Consider the following 23743-nt stretch of genomic DNA (forward strand, 5'->3'; position numbering starts at 1 on the left):
GGCAGCTGTTTCCACCCCCATCTGCCCCTCGCCCTGGCACTTGGCTTTTTTTTTTTTTTTTTTTTTTAAATATATTTTATTGATTTTTTACAGAGAGGGAGAGAGAGGAGAGTTAGAAACATCGATGAGAGAAAGACATCGACCAGCTGCCTCCTGCACACCCCCTACCAGGGATGTGCCCGCAACCAAGGTACATGCCCTTGACCAGAATGGAACCTGGGACTCTTCAGTCCGCAGGCCAACACTCTGTCCACTGAGCCAAACCAGTTTCGGCAAAATCCTCTTATTATTTAACAATTTTAGTAGTATGCTCATCTTATTTCCCCCACTGGCTGTAGCTTTTCTTTTTTCCAGGCTGCTTGGCACATTCGCTTCCCTAGATAAGCACCCGATGAGGATTGGAGAGGGAGAGGACTAGTGTAAGCATGCTATAACAGAAGCAGTTGCAGTGATTCATGAGATGAGAAAGTGTTGGACAGAAGGAGGAGAAAATTGTTTTAAAGAAAATTTAAGGAAGAGGAGATTAACGAAATGGCCTCACATCTTTCAAGCAGCTGAGCAATTTTGAACGGTTCTGGCTGTGCATTTCCCTCAACCCCAACCCCCCAAAAAGTAAAACACTTCTAAATTTTCAATGCAGTGTTATTTTATATGTCTAGGTACTACCCCAGCCATTTAAGAATGGTCTTCGGGCCCAGCCAGCATGACTCTGGTTGAGTGTGGACCTATGAGCCAAGAGGTCATGGTTCAATTCCCCGTCAGGGCATATGCCCAGTAGGGGGCATGCAGGAGGCAGCCAGTCTATGATTCTCATGGATGTTTCTATCTACCTTTCCCATCCTCTGAAATCAATAAAAACATTAAAAAAAAAAAAAAAAGTCTTTGGAAGCACAAAAAATTACACTGGGTCTTTACAACCTTGCACAATTCTCTGGTTTCTTCAAAGAAAATGCCTCATGGGTAAGAAGAAACAGTAGGCACCTTTACTCCCGCCTCTACAGCAAAGATCCCCAGATATTTAAATTTTTCTTCTTGGTACCCTGACTGGGAATCAAACCAGCAACCTTTCAGTGCATGGGACGATGCCCAGCCACTCATTTTTAAATTGAGCCCCAACTTTTTTTGGGCTCAAAAGTGGGTTCTCTATACATCAGTACTGGACTTCAAAGCTTTCTCAAACAGCTTAGGTGCAAAATGGAATTCATTTCTCCCTAAACCTGTTTTTTTGTTATGTATTCCTGCAAGCTAGGAACCTTGATTAAAAGACTTCTTTTTTATATATAAATATATTTTTATTGATTTTTTACAGAGAGGAAGGGAGAGGGATAGAAAGCTAGAAACATTGATGAGGGAGAATCATCGTCCAGATCCCTCACCGGGGATGTGCCCACAACCAGATACATGCCCTTGACCGGAATCGAACCCGGGACCTTCCAGTCCGCAGGCTGACGCTCTATCCACTGAGCCAAACTGGTCTTGGCTAAAAGACTTCTTTTTATTTCCCCATTTACTAGCAGCTTTTAAGATCTGTTCATTCCTCCTCCAACAAATTAATGAGTCCTGTCCTCTGCTTCATTCTCCTCCTTGATTTTCTTAGGAAATATGTTGATTTTTTTTTTTTTTTCCATTTTCTGGGTTTAAATGTAATGTTTGTAGAGGTAAATGTAATTCATTTGGAAAATGAATATAAAGAAAATCATTTACCCCACCAGCAGATGACAGCTTTTATTTTACTGTAATACTTGTAGTTCAAAAAATAACTTACATACTTGAGAACAACTATATGTAACTGTTATACCTTGCTTTGTTTTTAACCTAAATAGCATTTTTCATGTCAGTAGGACCATTGTTGTTGAATCATGGCATGGCCTTCGAACTTAACCACGTCACAATTACTGTTCTGTCAGGCGCGCTCAAGCTTTTGCTAAGTGACTGATAATGGTCTTTATCTGACTCTGATTTATATTTAGGTCAGTTCCTAGAAGTGGAACCTTATTTTCTGTGAAGTTCAGCACCTGTTTGTCCTCGCAGCTGTGCTTCAGCTCGCTTGTTGCAGGCCACCGACATTGCAGAATGCAGTTCAGCCCACTCCAGGCTCTTGCCTTGCTTTCATTTGCATTTTGTTAATTACTAGAGACGTTGAATATTTTATTTTTTATTTTTAATAATGTTTTTATTAATTTCAGAGAGGAAAGGAGAGAGAGACAGAAATGTGAATGATGAGAGAGAATCATTGATCAACTGCCTCCTGTATGCCCCGCACTGGGGCCCACAACTCGGGCATCTGTCCTGACCAGGAATTGAACTGTAACCTCTTGGTTCATAGATCGATGCTCAACCACTGAGCCACACTGGCCTGGCGAGAAGTTGAACATTTTAAAAAATGTATCTTATGCCACATATTTACAGAATAATACACTCTGGGCCTGGGTTGTGTCTGAAATGCACGCCCTGGTTCTTACTCCAGGGCCAGCTGAGCCGGGGCAGCTGCTGCCTGCTTCCCTGAGTTCCCACCCTGTTGGTGTCCATAAGTCTCTTGGATTCTTTAAAAATCAGCTTCACTCACCCATTTAAATATACTATTAAAGATATTTAGTATATTCACAGGGGGCACCCATCACCACAATCTAATTTTAGGACATGTTCCGACTCCCTAAAACACAGGTGTCAAACACAAGGCCCGCGGGCCAAATCCGGCCGGCCAGGCCTTGCAATGTGGCCCGCACCGCGCTGTCATCACCGCACTCCGCTGTCAGTTTATGACATTGTCAGTTTATGACTGTTCAGTAAACCATTCGGCCCGCGATTTAGGCTGGATTTTAGATTTTGGCCCCTTCTCTGATTGAGTTCGACACCCCTACCCTAAAAGAAACTCCATTCAGTGGATGGAGCTTTGGCTTGCGGACTGGAGGGTCCCAGGTTCGATTCCGGTCAAGGGCACGTGCCTTGGTTGTGGGCACATCCCCAGTGAGGGGTGTGCAGGAGGCAGCTGATCGATGTTTCTCATTGATGTTTCTAACTCCCTATCCCTCTCCCTTCCTCTCAGTAAAAACTCAAAAAGAAACTCCTTGCCCACGAGCAACATGCCCTATGTCTCCTCATCCCTCCCCATCCAGCCCTAAGCAATGGGACCCATTCTCTCAGCCTCAGCACCCAGCATGGGCTCAGAGTCAGTGAATGAGTGAAGTGTGGCTGAGCAGCCGGTGTAGGCGTCTAAATCCCAAGGACCTGTTGGCTCCAGCTCCCGGGCGCCCAGGGCCAGCAGATGCTCAGGGCAGCGGCGGGCAGGAGGAGAGCTAAAAGCCTGCAGGACGGGCATGCAGCTGGACCGCGGGCGCCGCGGGGCGGGGGCGCCGCTCTGCACGGAGGATGCGGGAGTGGTAGCGGCGATGTCCGGGGTGTGTCCCCGGCGGGGCCTGGTCTGGGGGCGCACCTGGGTCACCGGAGAGAGCTTAGCCGCCCCGCCCGGGAGGCGCCGGCCGGCAGCAGCCCGGGGCCGGGGGCGTGGCCGCGGCCGGGCCGGGGGCTCCGCGGGGGCCGGGCCGAGGCGCGGGGGCGGGCCGCGCGGCGCATGCGCGCTGCATTGTTTTGACTGAAAATGCCGTCTGTTTCGAAAGCGGCGGCGGCGGCGCTGAGCGGGTCCCCCCCGCAGACGGAGAAGCCGACCCATTACAGGTCAGTGCGGGGCCGCCGCGGGGGCCGGGAGCGGGCCGGGAGCCGCCCTGCGCGCGCCTGGCGGTGCCCCCGGGGCCCGGGCCTGGGAGCGGCCGCCCGGCGCGGCCTGGGGCCCGGCGCCGCCCCCGCCGCCGCCCCCCGCGCCCTCCCGTCCCCGCCTCGCCCGGCCGCCGCCCGAGTGAGCGGCGCGGGGACTCCGGGCGGGCGGATCGCCCTCCGGCTCGGGCTGCCGCTGCCTGAGGTCGGAGTCGGCGCCCGGGGTCCGGGCGGCGCCGGGGCTCGGTGGCTGGGGAACGCCCGGGGCCCGGGGCCCGGGGTCCGCGCGCCTTGATTCGGAGGTCCGGGGAGCAGAACCTGCGGCCGGGGAGGAGGGGCGCGGAGAAGGCGCCCGGGACCCGGGATGGGGGGCCGCTCCTGGGCGGGGAGGGCGGCCGTCCGGACAGCGGCTGCCTCTGCCCGGGGGTCGGAGGTGTCACCGGGGCTTGGGGGTCCGGCGCCCCTGGGGTCCCGGCGTCGTGCCTGAAAGCGGGGAGTCGGGTCTGCGGTGGGGACGGGGGTCCGGAGGGTCGCACCTGAGGTCTGGGAGGCGCTCCTGGCCCCGGGGCGGCGGGCGGCCGTCTGGGGTCCTCTGGCTTCCGAGCGGCGGCCGCGCGTGGGGCTCGGGGGTGGGGGTGCGCTGTGCCTGGGGTCCCGGGACGGGGGGGGTCCCAGGCACGGGCCCCCAGGGCACAGCGCACCCCCAGGCCTGGCTGGGGTTGAGGACCGTGCCTGGGGTCGGAGAAATGCGCCCGCGCTGGGGTCGAGGGGGCGGGGGCAGTCATCCTGGGGCCCGGGATGGGGGGCTGCACTGAGGTCGGAGATGGCACCGGGGCGCGGGGGCCGGGGCGCGCCCGGAGCCGCAGTGTCTGTGGCGCCTGTGGCCGGATGGGGGGCTGTGCATGGGCCCCCGGGGCCGGCGCCTGAGATCCGGGACACGCGCCCGGGCTCACGGTGGGGGAGGGCGGCTGTCTGGGGGGCATCTGGGCTCGAAATGGGGGGTGGGAGGGTCGCCCGTGGGGTCGTGCTGCCCTTGGCCCATGGGTCAGGCCAACAACCCTTGCCCCCGCCCAAACCCACAAGCCTCCCTCCGGCTGCCTGTGGCGGCGGCAGCGGCGGAAGCGACCCGCAACACTGTTTGTCTTTTTAGGTATCTAAAGGAGTTTAGGACAGAGCAGTGCGCCCTGTTTGTGCAGCACAAGTGCGCCCAGCACAGGCCATTTACCTGTTTCCATTGGCATTTCCTAAATCAGCGTCGGCGCAGACCGCTCCGCAGGCGCGACGGCACCTTCAACTACAGCCCGGACGTGTACTGCTCCAAGTACGACGAGGCCAGCGGCGTGTGCCCCGACGGCGACGAGTGAGTGTGCGCGTGTGCGTGTGTGTGTGTGTGTGTGGGGGGGGGTGCTGGCCTTCAGGGGCAGCACCTGCTGCTCTGCCCCTTGACTTGGCCCTGCAGGGGTGGGGCAGACCCTGCCTGTACAGGGGTCCTTTCTTTCCTATGGCCAGGACTGGGGGGAGGGGGGGATAAAAGGGGGGAGCATTCCTATCTTTAGGCCAGTGTGGGAAGAACTGTGTGTGTCTCAGGAATAAACCTTGCATGATTCAAACCGAATGTGCGTCACTTCCCACTTCTGATTGCTGCAGTTCTCCAAATGTCTTGCATTAGAACCAGCTCCAAATGAGGTGCAGCTTTTAGGTGTAGGACTGATTTTGTAGCAGTATATCTGGAAGGTTACCTATTTTACTGTTTACATGGTTGGTTTTTTAAAAGCCATTTTATTTGCAGGCTGTCATTTATGCAGCACGTCTAAAGTTTAGGAACTTGAGGTTTTGTTTGGGTTGACTTTTTTGTTTTACAAGTTTCCTGATAGTTGTGAGTACATGGGGTAATGGAGATTATTCTTGTATTATGAACGACTGCCCACTTTTGCCCCCCCCCCCCCCCCCCCCGTGTACAGAATGGGAAAACGGGAAAAGAGCAGTCAGCTTGTATATTCACAGACAGCTGGGTAGGCAGCGGGTTTGCTTTTTCCTGTGGGCTGTGTGATGGGACTCGGCGACCTCCATTCCCAGCAGGAGATGGGGGGCATCACCGCGCCCTAGGATGCTCTGAGAAGAGCAGCTTGTTCAGCTTCTGTCTGGAAGGGGGTCTGATGTGGGGCGGTCTTCAGGCTCCATCCCCTGATCCTCCGAAGGGAGAGGACTCTGTGGGTTTGCTCCTTTTTTAAGACAGTTTTCACTCCCCCTCCACACCGACTGGTGTGAGTCTGTTTTCCTTCATTTTCCAAAATGCTTAGGCCAGGAAGTCACTTTTTAATCTGTGGTCCTTTTGCAAGCTTTCTACAGTTACTGAGAGGTGTTTAGCTGAACAGCTCATTCCATAGTGTTGGGAAGGCTGCTTGAAGCCTGCTGAAATACTGTAGCCTGCTTCACCGTGGTTAGGCTTGCTATACTTCTGTGACGTTTGAAGAGTATCTTTTGTATGCTTTTTGAGCCCATGTTTTCTGCAGACGACTCTGCAGAAGAGAGATGTATCAGGTCCCCCAGTTCCCGTGGTCATGTCTGTCACCTCTGGACCTTGGTCCTGAGTCGCCCTGCTGCTTACCCCTGGTTTGGGGATCCAGTCTCCTGGCATGTCTGACCCCATCTCAGAGTCCAATATTGGGATTAAGCAGCAGTATTCATTGGTGATGCTTTTAATACAGGAAAAGAAAGCATATTTTAACAGCTGTCTTGGGTCCAGCGTCTGGATGTCTTGGTGTTGATTCAGCCCCACTGCTGGGGAGGGGGCCACGTCTTTCTTTTTTTTTTTTCCATAAAATATATTTTATTGATTTTGTACAGAGAGGAAGGGAGAGAGATAGAGAGTCAGAAACATCGATGAGAGAGAGTCATCGATCAGCTGCCTCTTGCACACCCTCCACTGGGCACATGCCCGCAACCAAGGTACATGCCCTTGACCGGAATCGAACCCGGGTCCCTTCAGTCCCCAAGCCAACGCTCTATCCACTGAGCCAAACCGGTTTCGGCGGGTCCACATCTTATGAGAGTTCTGCAGTGAACCCCTATCTGCAGCTGGTCATTTTAAGCTGGGCTCACATAGTAATCAAGTGATATGCAGTTGTTTATTATAAAAATATAAAATATTATTGAAATAAAAATATTAGTGTAGTCTAACCAGGTTATCATTGAGAAACCGGACCAAGGTGCTCGTTTGACATTTTCTGTTTTGGATACATCCCGTGTACATCTATGCACAGAAAGAAAGTCACGTGTGTCTAATTACAGATGTTTGTAACTGCTGTTGAGCACGTGTGATGACTTGCCTCAGCTCCTTAGGATGAGTTTGACAGCCAGTCATCTCCCCAGGGGCTCTCTCCTTGGCAGTTACTGCTCATTTCGCTCATTCTCTGGGAAAGGGACTTTCCTGTCACCTACAAATGGAATACCTCGGAGTTTGTCCTGTCAAATTACATAGTCTGGTTCACAAAGGATTTGTAAATAGATACTGCCTTTCAGAGCAAGGACAGGTAGTTTCTATTTCCTTTTTATTTCAGTTCATTGGTTCTTGAGATTTCTCTTTTGAGCATTTGTACTGTTAACCTATTATTTTAAAACATGACTGTGTATCAGAGAACAAGGAACCTCCAGCCAACCCTTCTGTCAGGGGGCTGCATGGGGCTGAGCCAGGGCAGGAAGGGATGGGACTGCGGGAGGGTTAACACACCTGCCATCGCCCTCCTCCAGTGGCCCCTCCCTGGCTGTCACACCCCCCACTGTCACTCTTCTTCCTTGGTGGGCAGTCACACTCCCCCTCTCTCTATCACCCCACCTCCAAGGAGCCCAGATGTCACCCCTACTCCCGCTGTCACCTCCTGGAAGCCCCCTCCTCCAATCCCTTTCCATGGGCACCCACTACTGTCATCCCCTCCTCTTTGACAGTTACCCTTCCTCTTGCTCTCACCTCTCCTCTGATGACCCCTTCTCCTGTTGTCACTTCCTTTCATTGACAGGCGGTCTGTCTCCTCTGCTGTCACACCCTCCCCTCCACGGGCATTCTCCCTGTAACCTCTGGGTGGTCTCTCGCTGTCATCTCCCCTCCCCCCACTGTCACCCCCTTTCCTTGGCAGGCAGTCACCCTCTTACCTACCTCACCCCTCCATCTGTGGTCTTCTCCACGGCCCCGCTGCCACCCCCTGTCCTCGGCGGGCGAGCGGACGCCCTTTGACAGGGAGGGTCCCACGGTCCCCCCTTCCCTCCGCCCTTTGTTCTGTGGACACGCCCCTCGCGGGCCACGATTGGCCGTCCGGGTCACGTGCGCCGCGCCGCGCCCCGCCCCCGTGGGAACCTTCTCCCGGCGCGGAGGGCCCGCCTGGGTCTGCCCGGTGTGGCTCCCTGCGATCTGGGACGGAGCTGGCCGAGCAGAAACCGCTTCCGGGGTCGCCCCGCTCTGTGGGGTTGGCGCTCCCACCTGGGCGGACCCACCTCAGGTATTTCCTAGGCGGGTCTTCCAGGAAAGCCGCTTTTGTCCGGGAGTTTCCGTGGGTCCAGCCACGTATTGGGAACTGCCCTGAGAGGCACCGGGCTGGACGGCCCCGGGCCCCCTGCTGCCCTGAGAGAGGCCCCGGGATGGACTGCCGCGGGCCCCCTGCTGCCCTGAGAGAGGCCCCGGGGTGGACGGCCCCGGGTCCCCTGCTGCCCTGAGAGAGGCACCGGGGTGGACGGCCCCGGGCCGCCTGCTGCCCTGAGAGAGGCACCGGGGTGGATGGCCCCGGGCCCCCTGCTGCCCTGAGAGAGGCCCCGGGGTGGACGGCCCCGGGCCCCCTGCTGCCCTGAGAGAGGCACCGGGGTGGACTGCCGCGGGCCCCCTGCTGCCCTGAGAGAGGCACCGGGGTGGATGGCCCCGGGCCCCCTGCTGCCCTGAGAGAGGCACCGGGCTGGACGGCCCCGGGCCCCCTGCTGCCCTGAGAGAGGCACCGGGGTGGACGGCCCCGGGCCGCCTGCTGCCCTGCTGCTCCCCGCGGGGAGAGAGTTGTCAGCCTTGGTCTTGGTTTTCGTACCTTGAACCCAGGACTGGTTGGCACCTCTGGCTACAGGACACTGCGTGTGCGGAGTTCTCAATGCCGGTCAGGCATGTACAGATATGGGTTCTGACATTTAAAAGAAAAAGCCCTCCCCAGGGGCTGAGTGGCTCCTCCAGAAGAATGTTTTTATTGGAAAACAATTCAGGCAGTTTCCAACTGTATGTGTACTAAGTGAAATTTTTTTCTCTGTTAACCCTCCTCCTGCCCTACACAGGCTGACCCTGACCCTCACAGTTACCCCCATTTCGTTGTTTTAATAAGGAACTAGAGGCCTGGTGCACGAAATTCGCGCACAGGTAGGGTCCCTAGGCCTGGCCAGTGGTCAGGGCCTTCCTTCGCTCTGTGCCACCCCCTGGTGGTCAGTACACATCATAGCGAGCAATCGAACTTCCAGTCTCCCGGTCCAACTTCTGAGAGGACACTTTGCATATTAGCCTTTTATATATAAAGATGGGCCAGCTCATTATGTGGAGTAACTTCACAGGTTGATACTAGAGATCTGCCTTATTCTTTGTGGGGCTCCCTGCCATTTCTTGCCATAGATACCTCCCCACTCACTGCACTTTGGGCAGCTGGGGGCGCAGGCCTCCAAGGTGGGCCAGATGATGTGTGATTCAGTGGGCTTTCCCTTGTGAATCCTGGTGTAGCTTTTTTTTTTAATCTAAAGAAGCCTCTCTACATATCCGAGGATCTGGTATCTCTGCTGTATCATACTTGTGTATAGTCTGACCTTTAGTTGAAAGATACTTTTGCAATGTTTAATTTTTAAAAGTTGAGTGTCTTAGTGGCTTAGATGGAAGTTTATTCACTCCATGGTGGTTATAAATTGGTTGTTTAAACATTTTATGTGTGCATTCTGCTTGTGCTTTGGTGGTAAGGTGAAAGCCATGGGCAGGTGTAGAATATTAGAGCATAATATTCAATAGGGGCTATCTATAGACTAAAAAAATACACACACTTTTTTTTTTTTTTTGTAATCTTCACCCCAGGATATTTTCTCAATGATTTTCAGAGAGTGGAAGGGAGGGGAGGAAGTGAGGGAGAGACAAATATCCCTGTGAGAGAGTCACATTGATTGGTTGCCTCCTCACACTCTTGACCAGGATAAGGAATGAACCTGCAACCCTTCTGTGCTCAGGCCGATGCTCTAACCACTGAGCTTGTGGGCCAGGGTGAAAACACACAGTTTTGGTTACAAACTAACCAGCTTAAGAGAATTGCAACTAGGTGACTGAGTTGGATCTGTAAGAGACCCATAAAAATGTTAAAAGCACTGACTGACTGCACTCAGTGTCTTTTACAGAGCTGGCGACCAGAATGAGATGCCTGGCCTGGGAGGTCAGGGGCCCCTTGGAGGCCGCTGGAGAGCTGTTTCTGTCCTTGGGAGAGAGAAGAGCTGATGCTCCACCTTAGGGACTAAGGAGGGGTCACTGTCCCGGCTGAGGAGTTCGGGGCAGCCCTTGGAAGCCAGAGGCCGCAGGGCCCAGGGATGAACCGATGGATATGGTCAACATGGGGGCTGGCAAGCCCCCATTTCCAGGGTCTGAGAGGAGAGGCAGTAAGAGGGACACATTAGTTTCTCCCTATAAGCCTCACCCTTTCACCATCCCCCATCTTGACCCCGGACCTCTGTCCCTGCCCCCCAGTTGTATGCCGCACACAGGTCTTTCTGCCATTGCTCATTTCCCAAGCCCCTATTGGTTGCTTCATTCTGTTCCCCTTGACCTCAGTCATTTCTGTGCTGGGTTCTGCTCTCCCCCCTGTGCCAGAGCTTCGAGGATGTAGAGGGGTCATCTTGCTTGTTATTCTCAGCCCCGTGTGTCTCCTGGACCAGCCCCTAGACCAGCAGCGGCAGCATCGCCTGGGAACTTGCCCTCCTGGGGATTCCGGCCCATTTCCCAGCGTGGGAGCCGTGGCGAGGCCCAGGCTGGTGCGCAGTGGATTTGAGTTTGGTGGCTTGGCTCACACACACGGACTGACCTTGGTGTACAGTAGGTTTGAGTTTGGTGGGTCCAGCTTTGTTTCAGGTGAGAAAGGGACAATGTCAGGCTCTCCTGGAGCCTTAGAAATAGGGCAATCTGTGGTTGTTGTCCCACTTACTTATGCATTCATTGGTTGACTTTTTTTTAATATCTTTTTATTTATTTTTTACAGAGAGGAAGAGAGAGGGATAGCGAGTTAGAAACATCGATGAGAGAGAATCATTGATCAGATGCCTCTTGCACATCCCCTACTGGGGGTGTGCCCGCAACCAAGGTACATGCCCTTGACCAGAATCAAACCTGGGATCTTTCAGTCCGTAGGCCTACGCTCTATCCACTGAGCCAAACTGGTTTCCACTATTGGTTGACTCTTATATGTGCCCTGACCAGGGATCAAACCCACAGCCTTAGCCTGTTGGACTGCCACTCTAAACGACTGAGCTACTAGGCCAGGGCTGGGGTAGGGACAACCTTGTGTCCCTCCCATTCTGGTTCAGTGGTTCCACAGCACTGTGTGGAGCTACGTCCGGCGTCCGGCATGCACCACACCACGTGCCCCTACACCAGGCCATCACGGAGCCCTGTTTTAATTACGCTATTCAGGTCACTAATTGTTGTGGGCAAGTTTGAGAACCATGGATGCCACCCTGAATTTGGCAAGTGCTACGAGGCTGGCTGTCGTCCTGGGATGGATAGATGCCCTCCTGTGCAGGAGGAGGCTGCAGTGGTGTCAGGCTGTCCCTTGGGGTCTCTTCCCTAGCCCCGGAGGGGCCTGGCTTTGTCACTGGGTATTCTCTGAGGTTTTCCCTTTGACCGCTTGAATGTTCTTAAGGTGAAGCCAATTTCTTCTTGGTAAATGTTCTCCGTATTTTAAGGTCAGTTCATGTTTTAATTCATGAAGGAGGTGACATGCTCTGGGTGAAATAGTAGTGTGTACTTTTTTTTATTTTTTTATTTTTATTTTTTTATTGATTTTACACAGAAAGGAATTGAGAGGGACAGAGAGTTAGAAACATCGATGAGAGAGAAACATCGACCAGCTGCCTCTTGCACACTCCCCTGGGGATGTGCCCGCAACCAAGGTACATGCCCTTGACTGGAAGCGAACCTGAGACCCTTCAGTCCGCAGGCCGACGCTCTATCCACTGAGCCAAACCAGTCCCGGCAGTACTGTGTACTTGACGCTCAGTGCTGGGGAACAAGAGGCCCTGGCCTGACTCTGGTTGCCATGGCAATGGTACTGGAGAAGAAACAAATGATGGGCAGAGCTACCCTGAGGGGCCGTTAGGGAACAAATGAAATGGATTTAACATCAGGGAAATGGGGAGCCTCAGCTGTGCTGCTGCGGCTGTTTGGAGTGAGTTCTGCTCCCTCTCTACTGCTCTGCGCCCCTCGCCCCAGACTGTGGACTCTTTCTTATGCTGGGCTTGGAGTGCATGCATAGGTAGTTCTGAAGATTGGAACTGCTTTTGTAGAGTGGTGGCTTTCCTAATAGCTTAAATTGTTTACTTCACAGTAAAATTTACCATCTTACCTTTTTAAATGTACACTTTAGTGGTATTACGTCCATAAACATTGCTGCCATCATCACCGTCCATCTCCAGATCTTTTCCATCTCCAAACTGAAATTCTCTCCCCGTTAAACAGTTGCTCCTCCTTCCATAATTTTTATATAATCATATGTATAGTATTCTTGTTCCCCATCTTCCGATATAAACACCCATTTCCTCATGTTTTCCCCTCACAATACCTCCTCGTTGTCCATACTGCCCCCCCCCCCCTTGTTCCTCAGAGCTGCACTGCCATCCCTGTGGTTTATTCCAGGACTTTGGCTGTTTGCGGCCTCTGAGGATGACAGACAGTCCTGCAGTGAGCGTGCTGTGGGCACGTCTTTTTCTCTTTGCCAGCTGTCTCTGGGGCAGGTCTCTGGAAGTGGGTTATTCGGGGAGAGTAATGCACCTGCCGTCTCAGTCCCTGTCACCAGGCGCCCCTCCAGAGAAGTCGCTACACTCTGGCTTTCTTGCGGCAACAGTGTCTGCTCCTCCGCAGCCCTGGCGCGGGGCTTTCCATGCCCAGTGCCTCTCAGAGTCATGATCCACTACCTTTTCTGTCTTGTAAAGTCCTTATTTCCCTAGTCTATTGTTCTGTGAATTCCTGGTCTCTTTATTCAAGTTCTTTATTTATTACTAGAGGTCCAGAGCACGAATTGGTGCACGGGTGGGGTCTGGCCAGCCTGGCCCCAATAGGGGCAGCTCAGGGCTGGGCCTGTCAGGAGGAGATGGCGGGAGGATGGCTGGCCGGCCTGTTCAATCAGGCCGATTGGGGTTGGAGGACCGATTGGGGGTGGGGCGGCCATGAGGAGGGGCTGTGGGTGGTGGGCCAGCTGACCCCGCCCCCAAATGGAGTAGGGGGTGCGGACCCAGGCCAGCAGCCTTGGGGAGGGGCCATGGGTGACTGGCCAGCCACCCTGCCCCTGATTGGGGTGAGGTTGGGCAAGGGGAGGGGCTGCAGAAGGTTGACTGTCTGGCCCCGCCCCCTTTTGGGGTGGGGGTGCAATCAGGGGTGGGGCCAACTGGGGGGAGGCGCTGCGGGCCTATGGTGGTGGGACAGGCTTGCTGGGGGTGGGGGGGGGTGTTTGGCTGGCCAGCCCCTTTCCTGATCAGCCAGTTCACTGGCCACAGTGGGCATCATAGCAACCAGCCATTCTGGTTGTTCCTGTGTTACAGTCTCTGGCTATATATATGAATGATAGTAATCTGTATGAGTAAACGGGGAGGGGTCCTGTGTTCTGGATCAGGTTCCCTGGTGTGGCAGAGGGTTCTCTGTGACATCCTCAGGCCCTGGTGCCAGAAACTGTGTTACATGGCAGTGCTGTGTGAGGACATGGGGAAGGGCTTAGAGGCGCTTGAAAAAATATAAAATGTATATATACCATATATGTGTATGTATATATATATATATATATATATAGTAAACTATTACTTTATAATATGGATTTTAGGTGAGGGTAAATTACTGTATCAATTAGGATATAGTAATTATGCCAATATTTTGCCATTTCACTTCTATCTCCCAAAAATGTTTCTTGGAACTCCTTGTTGGGGACACAAAGGACACAGTCACCTTCTCTGTGGGCATGGAGAGTGCTGTCTGTATATATAACTTTTTTTTTTTTTTAATATTCCAATTGATTTCAGAGAGGAAGGGAGAGAGAGATAGAAATATCAATGATGAGCCAAGACTGGTTTGGCTCAATGGATAGAGCGTCGGCTTGGGGACTGAAAGGTCCCGGGTTCTATTCCGGTCAAGGGCATGTACCTTGGTTGCGGGCCTATCCCCAGTAGGGGGTGTGCAAGAGGCAGCTGGTCGATGACTCTCTCTCTCATTGATGTTTCTAGCTCTCTATCTCTCTCCCTTCCTCTCTGTACAAAATCAATAAAATACATTAAAAAAAAAAAAAAGGAAACATCAACAATGAGAGAGAATCATTGATCAGCTGCCTCTTGCACACCCCCACTGGGGATCAAGCCTGCAATCTGGGCATGTGCCCTTGACCGGAATTGAACCCAGGACCCTTCAGCCCACAGGCTGACGCTCTATCCACTGAGCCAACTAACCAGGGCAACATCTCCTTTTTCATACTAATATATAGCGATATGATAATATTTTTTCAAAGAGTTTTAATTGGTTTTTAGAAAGAGAGGGAGAGAGAAAAACATTGATGTGAGAGTGATACATCAATCAGCAGCCTCCTACGGTTCCCTACCAGGGACTGAGCCTGCAACCATGGGCATGTGCCTTTGGGAATAGGACTGGCAACCTCTTGGTACAGGGACGACGCCCACCTGACAAGGGCAGTATTTGCCATTTTCAAACGTACACTTCAGCGGCATCCGTTACATTCACAATGTTAGACAACCATTATCTCTGTTTCTAAATTCTTTTCATCACCGCACACAGAAATTCCGTCCCCATGAAAGGTCACGCCCATTCGCCCCTCCTCCAGCCCTTGGTAACCTCCTGTTTCCTGTCCCGATGCGTTTGACTGCTCTAGGGACCTCTTGTAAGTGGAATACATGATATGTGTCTGGCATCTCTCACTTAGCATGAGGTTTTATAGGTTTCACCCACACAGCGTGTGGCAGTGCTTCATTCTTTTTATGCTGGGTCGTGTCCTGTGGTCTGGGTGGACTCCATGCTGCTGGTCTGTTCATCAGTGATGAGCACTGGGGCCATTTCCAGCTCTGAGCCGCTGTGAGCTGTGCTGCTGCGGTCGCCGTGCACAGACATCTCCGAGGTCCTTCCTCCCGCTCTTCCGGGCGCGGTTCCGGGCTCCCAGCGGGCTTCTAACTGACCTCTGCTGGCTGGCTCCTGTGACCCGGGGACTCACCTGGCCCCGTGTGTCTGACTTCCCTTATGCCCTGCCCACCCAGGTGCTCAGTGAGGTCTGGGGTGAGCTGTCCACACTCTGAGCCATAGCTTCCTCGGAAGATAAGGTTTAGAATGGATGGTCACTCAGTCATCTGTTATTTACTTTTGGGTCCTGTAAGGTGACAGAGCGCCAGCCATCTGTGCTTTGCGTGCGGAGCCGTACCCCCGGGGTCTCCCGGCATCCAAGTCTAAGCCCACAGCCTGCCAGACAGCAGGGGGAGTGGGCCCCTCCCCCGCCTCGCTGCCCTTGGATTGGGGACTTGTAGCAACTGGCCCTGCCTTGACTCTCGGGCTGCTCGAGGGGTCATTGCCACTCGGATCCTTTGTGTTTCTCTTCCCCCTCCTGCTGAGGCCCTGGTCTGGGGGACCAGCCTCGAGGCAGGCTCCGTTCCCACGGTGCACAGGGACTGAATCCTTCTCAGCCGCTTCTGCTGCGGCTGCCGCCCTGCAGCATGAGGCCAGGTCCCTGCTCGGAGCCGCGTGCGGCTCTCAGCGGCGCATGCCTGTGTGACTGCCCCCCTTGTCCCTCCATCCCCATTCGCTTCTCTCCGGCCTGTCTCCCTGCAGCCTCCTCCTCCAGCCATGGCGCTCCCATGTCTCTCCCCACTCTCCTCCCCTCCCTCCCTCAGTGCCTGCATGGGGGTGGGAGCGGCCACCGCTCTTCATTTGATACCGCTTGTCAGGAAACACGAGTGGCGTGGCCGAGTCCTGGAAGTGAACTTTATTACCCACACTTTGTTCAGGAAACTGTCAAGGATGGTTTTCAGGGAAATTCGGCGTTGTGTGTTGCTGCCCTGTGTAACGGAGGGACGTGTGGGGGTCTGAGTGCCTCGGGCAGGGCCTCCCGATCGGGGACCGTGGTCTGTCCGGTGATGTAAGCCTTCGGGGAGGGCAGGTATCTGAGGGGAGGAGGGAAGGGCCAGCTGCTGGCCGGGCGCTGAGGAGAGGGGAGCAGGTTGGCGCTGAAGCTTGTCCCAGGTCCTAAGGCCCAGCGGCTGTGTCACCCCTCTGCCTCCAGGTGCCCGTACCTGCACCGGACGACCGGGGACACCGAGCGCAAGTACCACCTGCGCTACTACAAGACCGGCACCTGCATCCACGAGACCGACGCCCGCGGCCACTGCGTGAAGAACGGGCTGCACTGCGCCTTCGCCCACGGCCCCCTGGACCTGCGGCCCCCGGTGTGCGACATCCGGTGAGTGGCCGGCGTCACCGTCCTAAGCGGCTCCTCTCCCGGGCTTTGATTTTATTCTAAACCCTCTGACTCCTGCAACGAGGAGCTCACTAGGGGGTGAGGGAGATGAGCGAGTCCTCACTAAGCACAACCCAGCTCCTAAGCTGTTAGGATTTGGGTCAAGACTGTTGTCCCAGGACAGGGGTGTGCCAGAGGGACCCAGGATGCTGTCCTGAACCCTCCAGGCCGCCAGCCTCTCCAGGCACATATGGGGGCTCCTTAAAGTGATAGAACCAAGTGACTCTCACCTTCCAGAGCCATAATCGGTGTGTTGTTTGGTCGCAGGGAGCTGCAGGCCCAGGAAGCCTTGCAGAACGGCCAGCTCGGCGGTGGGGATGGCATCCCCGATCTGCAGCCTGGGGTCTTAGCCAGCCAGGCCATGATCGAGAAGATCCTGGGCGAGGACCCCCGGTGGCAAGGTAACGCCGTGGCCGCCCCTGAGGGTGGGCAGGGGGAGCCCTGGTCCCTGTTTGTAAAGTGACCTCCATAGTGGACCTCATTGCCCTCGTTTGTAGCTCAGGTGGGGAAACTGAGACTCACTGAGTGGAGTGCTTTACCCTCAGTCCTGGGGGTGTGGACTGAGCGGGTCTGCACCCAGGCATCTGGCCCCCCGGCCACTTCACACCACGGCTTCTGCGGGGGCGGGGGAGGCTGCTGTTCATGGCGCGCCCTGCCCTGCCCTGCCCTGCGGGCCTCTGCGTGGCCTTCAGCTCAGCAGCCTGAGGTCCCTGGGGGTTGTCTGAAGTGTGGCCATGTCCTTTGGGACTATGGGGCCCTGCCTCTGGCGGCCTCCACAGATGATGGCGATGAAATCTTTTTTTTTTGTGGTAAAATACACGTCACATAAACTTGTCATTTTAGCCACTTTAAAGTGAACAAGTCAGTGGCATTTAGTCCATTCCCAGTGTTGTGCGACCAACACTCTCTAATTCCAGAACATTCCCATCACCCTGGACGGACTCCCCATCCCCATTAAGCAGTCCCTCCCTGGTCCCTGCCACCCACTGCTCTGCGTTCTGTCTCTGGATTTGCCTGTCCGGAGCGTCCCAAAGAGCAGGGTTTGTTTGTTTTTTTTTAAGAAAACCCCTCTAAGTAATGCTGTGATTCCCCCACCTTCCTTCACTGACTCTCACACGCATGAACACCCTGCAGGACTGTAGTCACGTGAGCCGTGAGTTCCTCTGCTCACAGAGTGTCTGTGCTGGGCTGCGGTTCCAGAGATAAATTAATGAAGGTGATCGCACAGGCCTTTCCGGATCCCTCCTGCGTCCTGCTCCCCCTCTCTGGCCCTGCCATGTGTGTGGCACCCGCGTGGCCAGGGCTGAGACTCAGGACTGGGCCCCCGGCTGACCCAGCCCTGAGGACCGTGGGCTCGGCCTCTTCTGGGTGTGGAGGGGCCCGGGGACCCCTCTCCACGTTTCAGGGAGACGGCGTGTGCTCCTCCCCGTGCTGTGATGTCACTGCTCGGGGCGGAGTGTCCCCACAGAGGAGACGCTGTGTGCCCACAGCTCCCTGCTTGCCAGCATCGAGGATAAGTGCTTCCCTTGGGATTTTTTTGTGTTTTGGGAAAATGCCTTTGAGAATGTCCCATTTCCTGTTTCCCAGCTGATAGGCCTTCCTGATGGGAAAATCCCTGACTTCTCCCCGCATGAGCGGGTGCTCTGGTCCACAGCGCATGTGGGCACAGGTCCCCGTCCCCATCAGGGCTGAGCTTAAGGGAGGAGGTGTGAATGGACCGTGGTGTATTTACCGCTCACCTACGGAAGGCCGTCTGTAAGCCTGTGTCTCACGGTTATTGTCATGCAGTTCATTATGTGTGTTTCCTCCACTTAGCACAGGACCTCGTGTCTGTTCAGGCACTCGGTCAATACTTGTGAATCAATGCCTTCCCATTTTTATTTTATTAAAGTCAGCTTTCTTGTTGCCAAACCCCTCTTGTTCTCTCTCTGCCCTGTCGTGTGGCTAGCGTCCTTGTCATGTAAGAAGAATGTGAAGCTGAGTATGGCCGGGCGGGTGGTATGGTCCTGTAACGTGCCCTGTGCATGGCGTTGCTGCTCTCACTGCACTGTGGGCAGGACTCTCCCCTCCGCCCCCCCCCCCTCCCTCCCGCCTGCTGGTTCCTCAGCTACCAACGTTTAGTCCACTGAGCAGATGTATTTAAAAACAGCATATTAGCCGAAACCGGTTTGGCTCAATGGATAGAGCGTCGGCCTGCAGACTGAAAGGTCTCAGGTTCGATTCCAGTCAAGGGCATGTACCTTGGTAGTGGGCACATCCCCAGTGGGGGGTGTGCAGGAGGCAGCTGATCGATGATTTTCTCTCATCAATGTTTCTAACTCTCTATTCCTCTCCCTTCCTCTCTGTAAAAAATCAATAAAATATAAAAAATAAAAATAGCCGAAACCGGTTTGGCTCAGTGGATAGAACGTCGGCCTGTGGACTGAAAGGTCCCGGGTTCGATTCCGGTCAAGGGCATGTACATTGGTTGCAGGCACTTCCCCAGTAGGGGGTGTGCAGGAGGCAGCTGATCAATGTTTCTCGCTCATCGATGTTTCTAACTCTCTATCCCTCTCCCTTCCTCTCTGTAAAAAAATCAATAAAATATATTTTTTTAAAATAAATAAAAACAGCCTATTAGTAAGTAAGTTGGTAGTTACAAAATAGTCACGTGGATATAAAGTACAGCATAAGAAATATAGTCAAGATTATAACAACTATGTCTGCTGTCAGACTTATCGGGGGATCACTCATAAATTGTATAAATGCCTAAACACTGTGCTGTACACTCGTATGAACAAATATTGAATGTCAGCTGTAATTGAAATAAAACCCGGCATATGCAGTAAGGTGTCAGTTACTAACCGAGAGAAGATAGGAGTTTTAGGAATCCTCTCATTGGTTACTGCTTTTTTAAATCTATTTTTATTGACCTAAGACAAGAAGGGAGAGGGGGAGAGAGATGGAAACATCAATGATGAGAGAGAATCATTGCTCAGCTGCCTCCTGCACGCCCCCCACTGGGGACTGAGCCCACAACCTGGGCATGTGCCCTTGGCCAGAATCAAACCCTTCAGTCCCCAAGTCAACTATCCACTGAGCCAAACCAGCTAGGGCTGGTTACTGCTTTTAAATGACCCTGGTGGCTTTTTGTGTGTTTTTGCTTTGGAGATAAAATCCAGATACATGGAGTTAATCATTTAATAAACAGACTTTAGTTTTTAGAGGAGTTTTAGGTTTGACATGAGTGGAAAGTACAGAGAGCCCCCATATGCCGTGTGCCCCCACCTGCCCACATCCCCACCATAGGGGGACACTTGGTACAGGGGGACACTGTGTCAACACATGATCACCAAAGCCCATTGTTTATGCCAGGGTTAAATGATCCATATTAAGTGTGCATTCAGTGGTATATTCAATGTGCAACCGCCACCTTCCCCTGGTTCCACGCCCTCTCTGGTTTCCCCACAGCAGCCCCATAGCTGTCATCAGTCACTCCCACACCCCCTCCCCAGCCCTGGTCCCCCTGGTCTGCTTCCTGTCTGTGGCATTGCCTGTTCTCCACGTTTCCTGTGAGTGGAACACACCCGCATGGTCCTTTGTGTCTGGCCTCCTGCACTGAGCGTCATGTTTTCGAGCTCTGGTCGCACTGCAGCTGCGTCAGGGCTTCATTCCTTGTGGCCGATACCGTGCCTCTGTGTGGATGAGCACACTGTGCTGGTTCGCTCCTCTGGGGACGGACACTGGGTGTTTATCCTTTTGGCTACATGACTAGAGCTGCTACGAGCACATGCATTGTGAGCATGCGTGAATTCGTTCACATGTGGACTCCTGTTTTTCAGACACCAACTTCGTGCTGGGCAGCTACAAGACCGAGCAGTGCCCGAAGCCTCCACGCCTCTGTCGCCAGGGCTACGCATGTCCCCACTACCACAACAGCAGGGACCGGCGGCGGAACCCCCGGAGGTTCCAGTACAGGTGAGCCCGCGCGTGAGGCCCCTGGCCTCTGCCACCGTCCTCCTCCAGGCCCGAGCTCCTGTCAGCTTTTCCTTCGAGCAGAGCCGCTCTGCCCACCTGGTGCCCCCTCCCTGGCTGAGGGGTCGGCCATGGAGGGCTGGTTACGTCATCGTTCTTTCTGAGCCATTTCACAGTCAGGGAACAGAGAGCCTAAGTGCTAGTGACCAAATACTAGCTTGAGAAGGTAAAGCGAGTTTAATGCACCTGAAAGGTTTAGAAAATAAAAATTTTAAAAAACCAAGAAAACAACAAGTCTCATTTATTACTGGTGGTATTTTTTTTTTTTCTATGAAACCAAGCAAGTTACAATAATGCTGCCAAGCACATGACGAAGGGAGGGTTTGGGTTCACTTTTCACACTGGAGGGAAAAGTCTCGCGTCCAGTTTTGAAATGACCTCAAGTAAAGATGGGCTCGCCGCCTCCTGGCTTCAGGGGTCCGGCCGCTTCTCCGAGATGCTGTTCAGGTCAGCGTGGGGGCCCCGACGTCAGGGACGTAGGCCCCCTTTAATTTCTCTGGAAATTAACCCGGGACTCCGAGCGCTTTCTGCGTTCGGATGGCCCTCGCCCTGCTCTCGCCTGTGCTCAGAGGGAAGAGACGGTCCCGCCGATAGCTGTGCCTGTGGGTGCCCCCTCCTGAGAGGCGGCCCGCGGCCGGCGGGCAGACCGGCACCCGTGGCACGCAGAAAGCCGGTCTCCTCCAGCACCTCCTGTGCCCCCTTGTCGCCCAGGTCCACTCCGTGCCCCAGCGTGAAGCACGGCGATGAGTGGGGTGAGCCCTCGAGGTGCGACAGCGGGGACAGCTGTCAGTACTGCCATTCACGCACGGAGCAGCAGTTCCACCCGGAGGTACGCGGCGGGCGGGTCCCAGCTCTCCGGTCAGCATAGCCACAGCCTGAGAGGGGGGTCTGGTGGCTCCTGGCTATATTTGGGGATCTCTCTAGAGAGACTCCCGAGCTCAGCAAAGCCATTAGGTCCGCAGTTGGGGTTCGTTACACTGTCAGGGTACGGAGTGAGGTCAGCCCAGGGCAGGTCCCCGGGGCAGGGCCTGGGAGGCCGGTGGGAGCTTCCAGCTGCCCTCCCCCAGTGAGTGACGGACAGTCCTCCCTCTCCCGGTGCCTGTGGTGGCAGCACAGAGTGGCCGACCACATCTGAGCCTGTGTCTCAGGTTTTTGTTGGAGGTCAGAGGTGGAGACATAGCTGACCGGGGTGGAGTTGAGGCCGTGGGTCCAGGGCCCCCAGCCTAGGTTATATAGTTATTAATTACTCAGTGTGGCCAAGGCCAGGTAAACGGACACTTACCAGGCAGACGTTCTAGGGGCACTGAGGTCACCTCCCCGGAGTTGGTCAAGGTCAGTCCTTCCTTTGGATCGTGTGACCAGAGCCTGCTCCGCCAGCCAGAGCTCACGTGGATTTGTGTTGAAAACGACTAAGCTGCCCAGCCCCCGTCAGAGCCTGAGTTAGCAGGGGAGCATGGGGACCAAGGAGGGAGGGGCCGGGGCTGGGCTCGGGACGGGGTCCACCCACAGGGGTGGCAGTGTGTGTGCTGATCCCTGTGAACTGAGGGGTGGGCTCCTTTGCTGAACTCCACGGGCCGAGAGGGGAGACAGGGCCAGCGGGGGGCGGTGGAGGGCTGCCGGGCCTGCACCGCCTGGCCGGGAATGAGGTGCCTCCTAGGCACATGCCGCCCCGGGCTCTGGGAGGCAGGCACCGAGCTGGAGCCGAGCAGGTGCACCGGGCTGTGTGGTGAACTTGGGTAAATTCTAGCCTTCACCTCCGGACCCTCTCTCACGCCTAGGCCTGCATTTCAGGCCCCACAACAGCTGGTCTCAGGTTTTTATTTTCTCCTCTTCTAGTCACATGATATTTACTCATTGGAGTTTTGAAACTCAGAAAAAAGTGTTGTGCTTGTTCACACCGGTAGCTTCTGAATAAAGAGTCTCACTTGGCCTCTGGCTCTGCACCCTGAGGTGACTCTCCATTTCTGTGGCTCAGCACTTGCCTGTTTCCCAAACTCACGCTCTTCTTTTTTTGTTTGTTTTGTTAATCCTCACCCAAGGACATTTTTCAGTTGATTTAAATAGAGAGAAGGGAGGGAGAGAGAGAAATATCGATGTGAGAAAGACACATTGATTAGTTGCCTCCCACACGTGCCCAGGGCCAGGGACCAAACCTACAATCCAGGTACACGCCCCTGACCAGGATTCAAACCCATTGACCGATGCTCCAACCACTGAGCTGCACTGGCCAGGGCTCCTGCTCTTCTTTTTTAATTTTGTTTATTTTTAAAAAATATATGTATACTTTTTTGACTTTTTACAGAGAGGAAGGGAGAGGAATAAAGAGCTAGAAACATCGATGAGAGAGAAACATCACTCAGCTGCCTCGCGCACACCCCCCACCGGGGATGTACCCGCAACCAGGGTACATGCCCTTGACCGGAATTGAACCTGGGACCCTTCAGTCTGCAGGCTGACACTCTATCCACTGAGCCATGCTCTTCTTTTTTTTTATTATTTTTTTTTATGTATATATTTTAGTGATTTTGTACAGAGAGGAAGGGAGAGAGAGAGCTAGAAACATCGATGAGAGAGTCATCGATCAGCTGCCTCTTGGACACCCTCTACTGGGGATATGCCCGCAACCAAGGTATATGCCCTTGACCGGAATCGAACCCGGGTCCCTTCAGTCCCCAAGCCGGACGCTCTATCCATTGAGCCAGACCGGTTTCGGCCATGCTCTTCTTTTTATATGGCTCATGTAGGTGCAGAATTGGGACTTAAAACCGGTGGACACCAGTGAATTTTTACTTAACTGTGTTTACTCCTAATGTTGTGACTTATAGAGAAGAAAGGAGGCACCCTTGGGGCCTTAGCTCCTGGCTTTATCTCAGGCCTGCCTGTGGTGTTCGCAGCCACACGGCTCTGGGTGTTTGCCCTCTGTTTTTACACACACGCCTTGGTGCATACGTTACATTTGTTGACGCTTAAGTAAGACGAAACTCAGAGTACTTAGCATGACCTTTTCTCAGGGTCATTGCACACCGGCAAGCCTAGCGCCGTGTGCCTAGAGGCTGCCCTGGGCGAGAAGGCAGGCGCCGGGGTGAGGGAGCGCGTGACTGTGTCACAAGGGGGGCGCCCGGGCTGCAGGAGGGCTGTCGTTGCATTTGTGTCCTGAGAGCGCTGTGCTTTAAGATGCACAATGACATGCAGCTTCCTGGTATTTTTAGTGGGTTGAAGACCCTTTGAACTTGTTTTTGTTGGTGTGGTTGCCTAGCAGACAGTCG

At 54.2% G+C, this 23743-nt stretch overlaps 1 protein-coding gene and 1 long non-coding RNA gene across 8 annotated transcripts in view; one reads left to right on the forward strand and one right to left on the reverse strand.

The window, feature by feature from the left end:
• Positions 1–295: 295 nt before the first annotated feature.
• On the reverse strand, positions 296–2152 carry LOC311621982. Its single transcript, XR_014794919.1, has 2 exons — positions 1490–2152; positions 296–1266 (listed from the first exon to the last, which is right to left on the reverse strand). It is a non-coding gene; the product is annotated as an uncharacterized lncRNA (long non-coding RNA).
• A 1381-nt stretch (positions 2153–3533) lies between these two features.
• UNKL (unk like zinc finger) overlaps positions 3534–23743 on the forward strand; it is a 47918-nt gene continuing 27708 nt past the window's right edge. For 2 of the 7 annotated variants that reach the window (XM_084881195.1, XM_084881200.1), the window contains exons 1-6: positions 3534–3675; positions 4862–5071; positions 16230–16406; positions 16731–16864; positions 20285–20420; positions 21189–21306. In XM_084881195.1, coding sequence (XP_084737321.1) covers positions 3599–3675; positions 4862–5071; positions 16230–16406; positions 16731–16864; positions 20285–20420; positions 21189–21306 — 852 coding nt within the window. In that variant the 5' untranslated portion in view covers positions 3534–3598. Of the gene's footprint in view, positions 3676–3806; positions 4014–4861; positions 5072–8060; positions 8205–16229; positions 16407–16730; positions 16865–20284; positions 20421–21188; positions 21307–23743 lie in introns of those variants that run through there. The other 5 variants (XM_084881203.1, XM_084881201.1, XM_084881205.1 and 2 more) reach the window with 5 other exon arrangements.

This window comes from Pipistrellus hanaki (assembly GCF_964339955.1).
Source record: "Pipistrellus hanaki genome assembly, chromosome: 4".
Taxonomy (NCBI): Eukaryota; Metazoa; Chordata; class Mammalia; order Chiroptera; family Vespertilionidae; genus Pipistrellus; species Pipistrellus hanaki.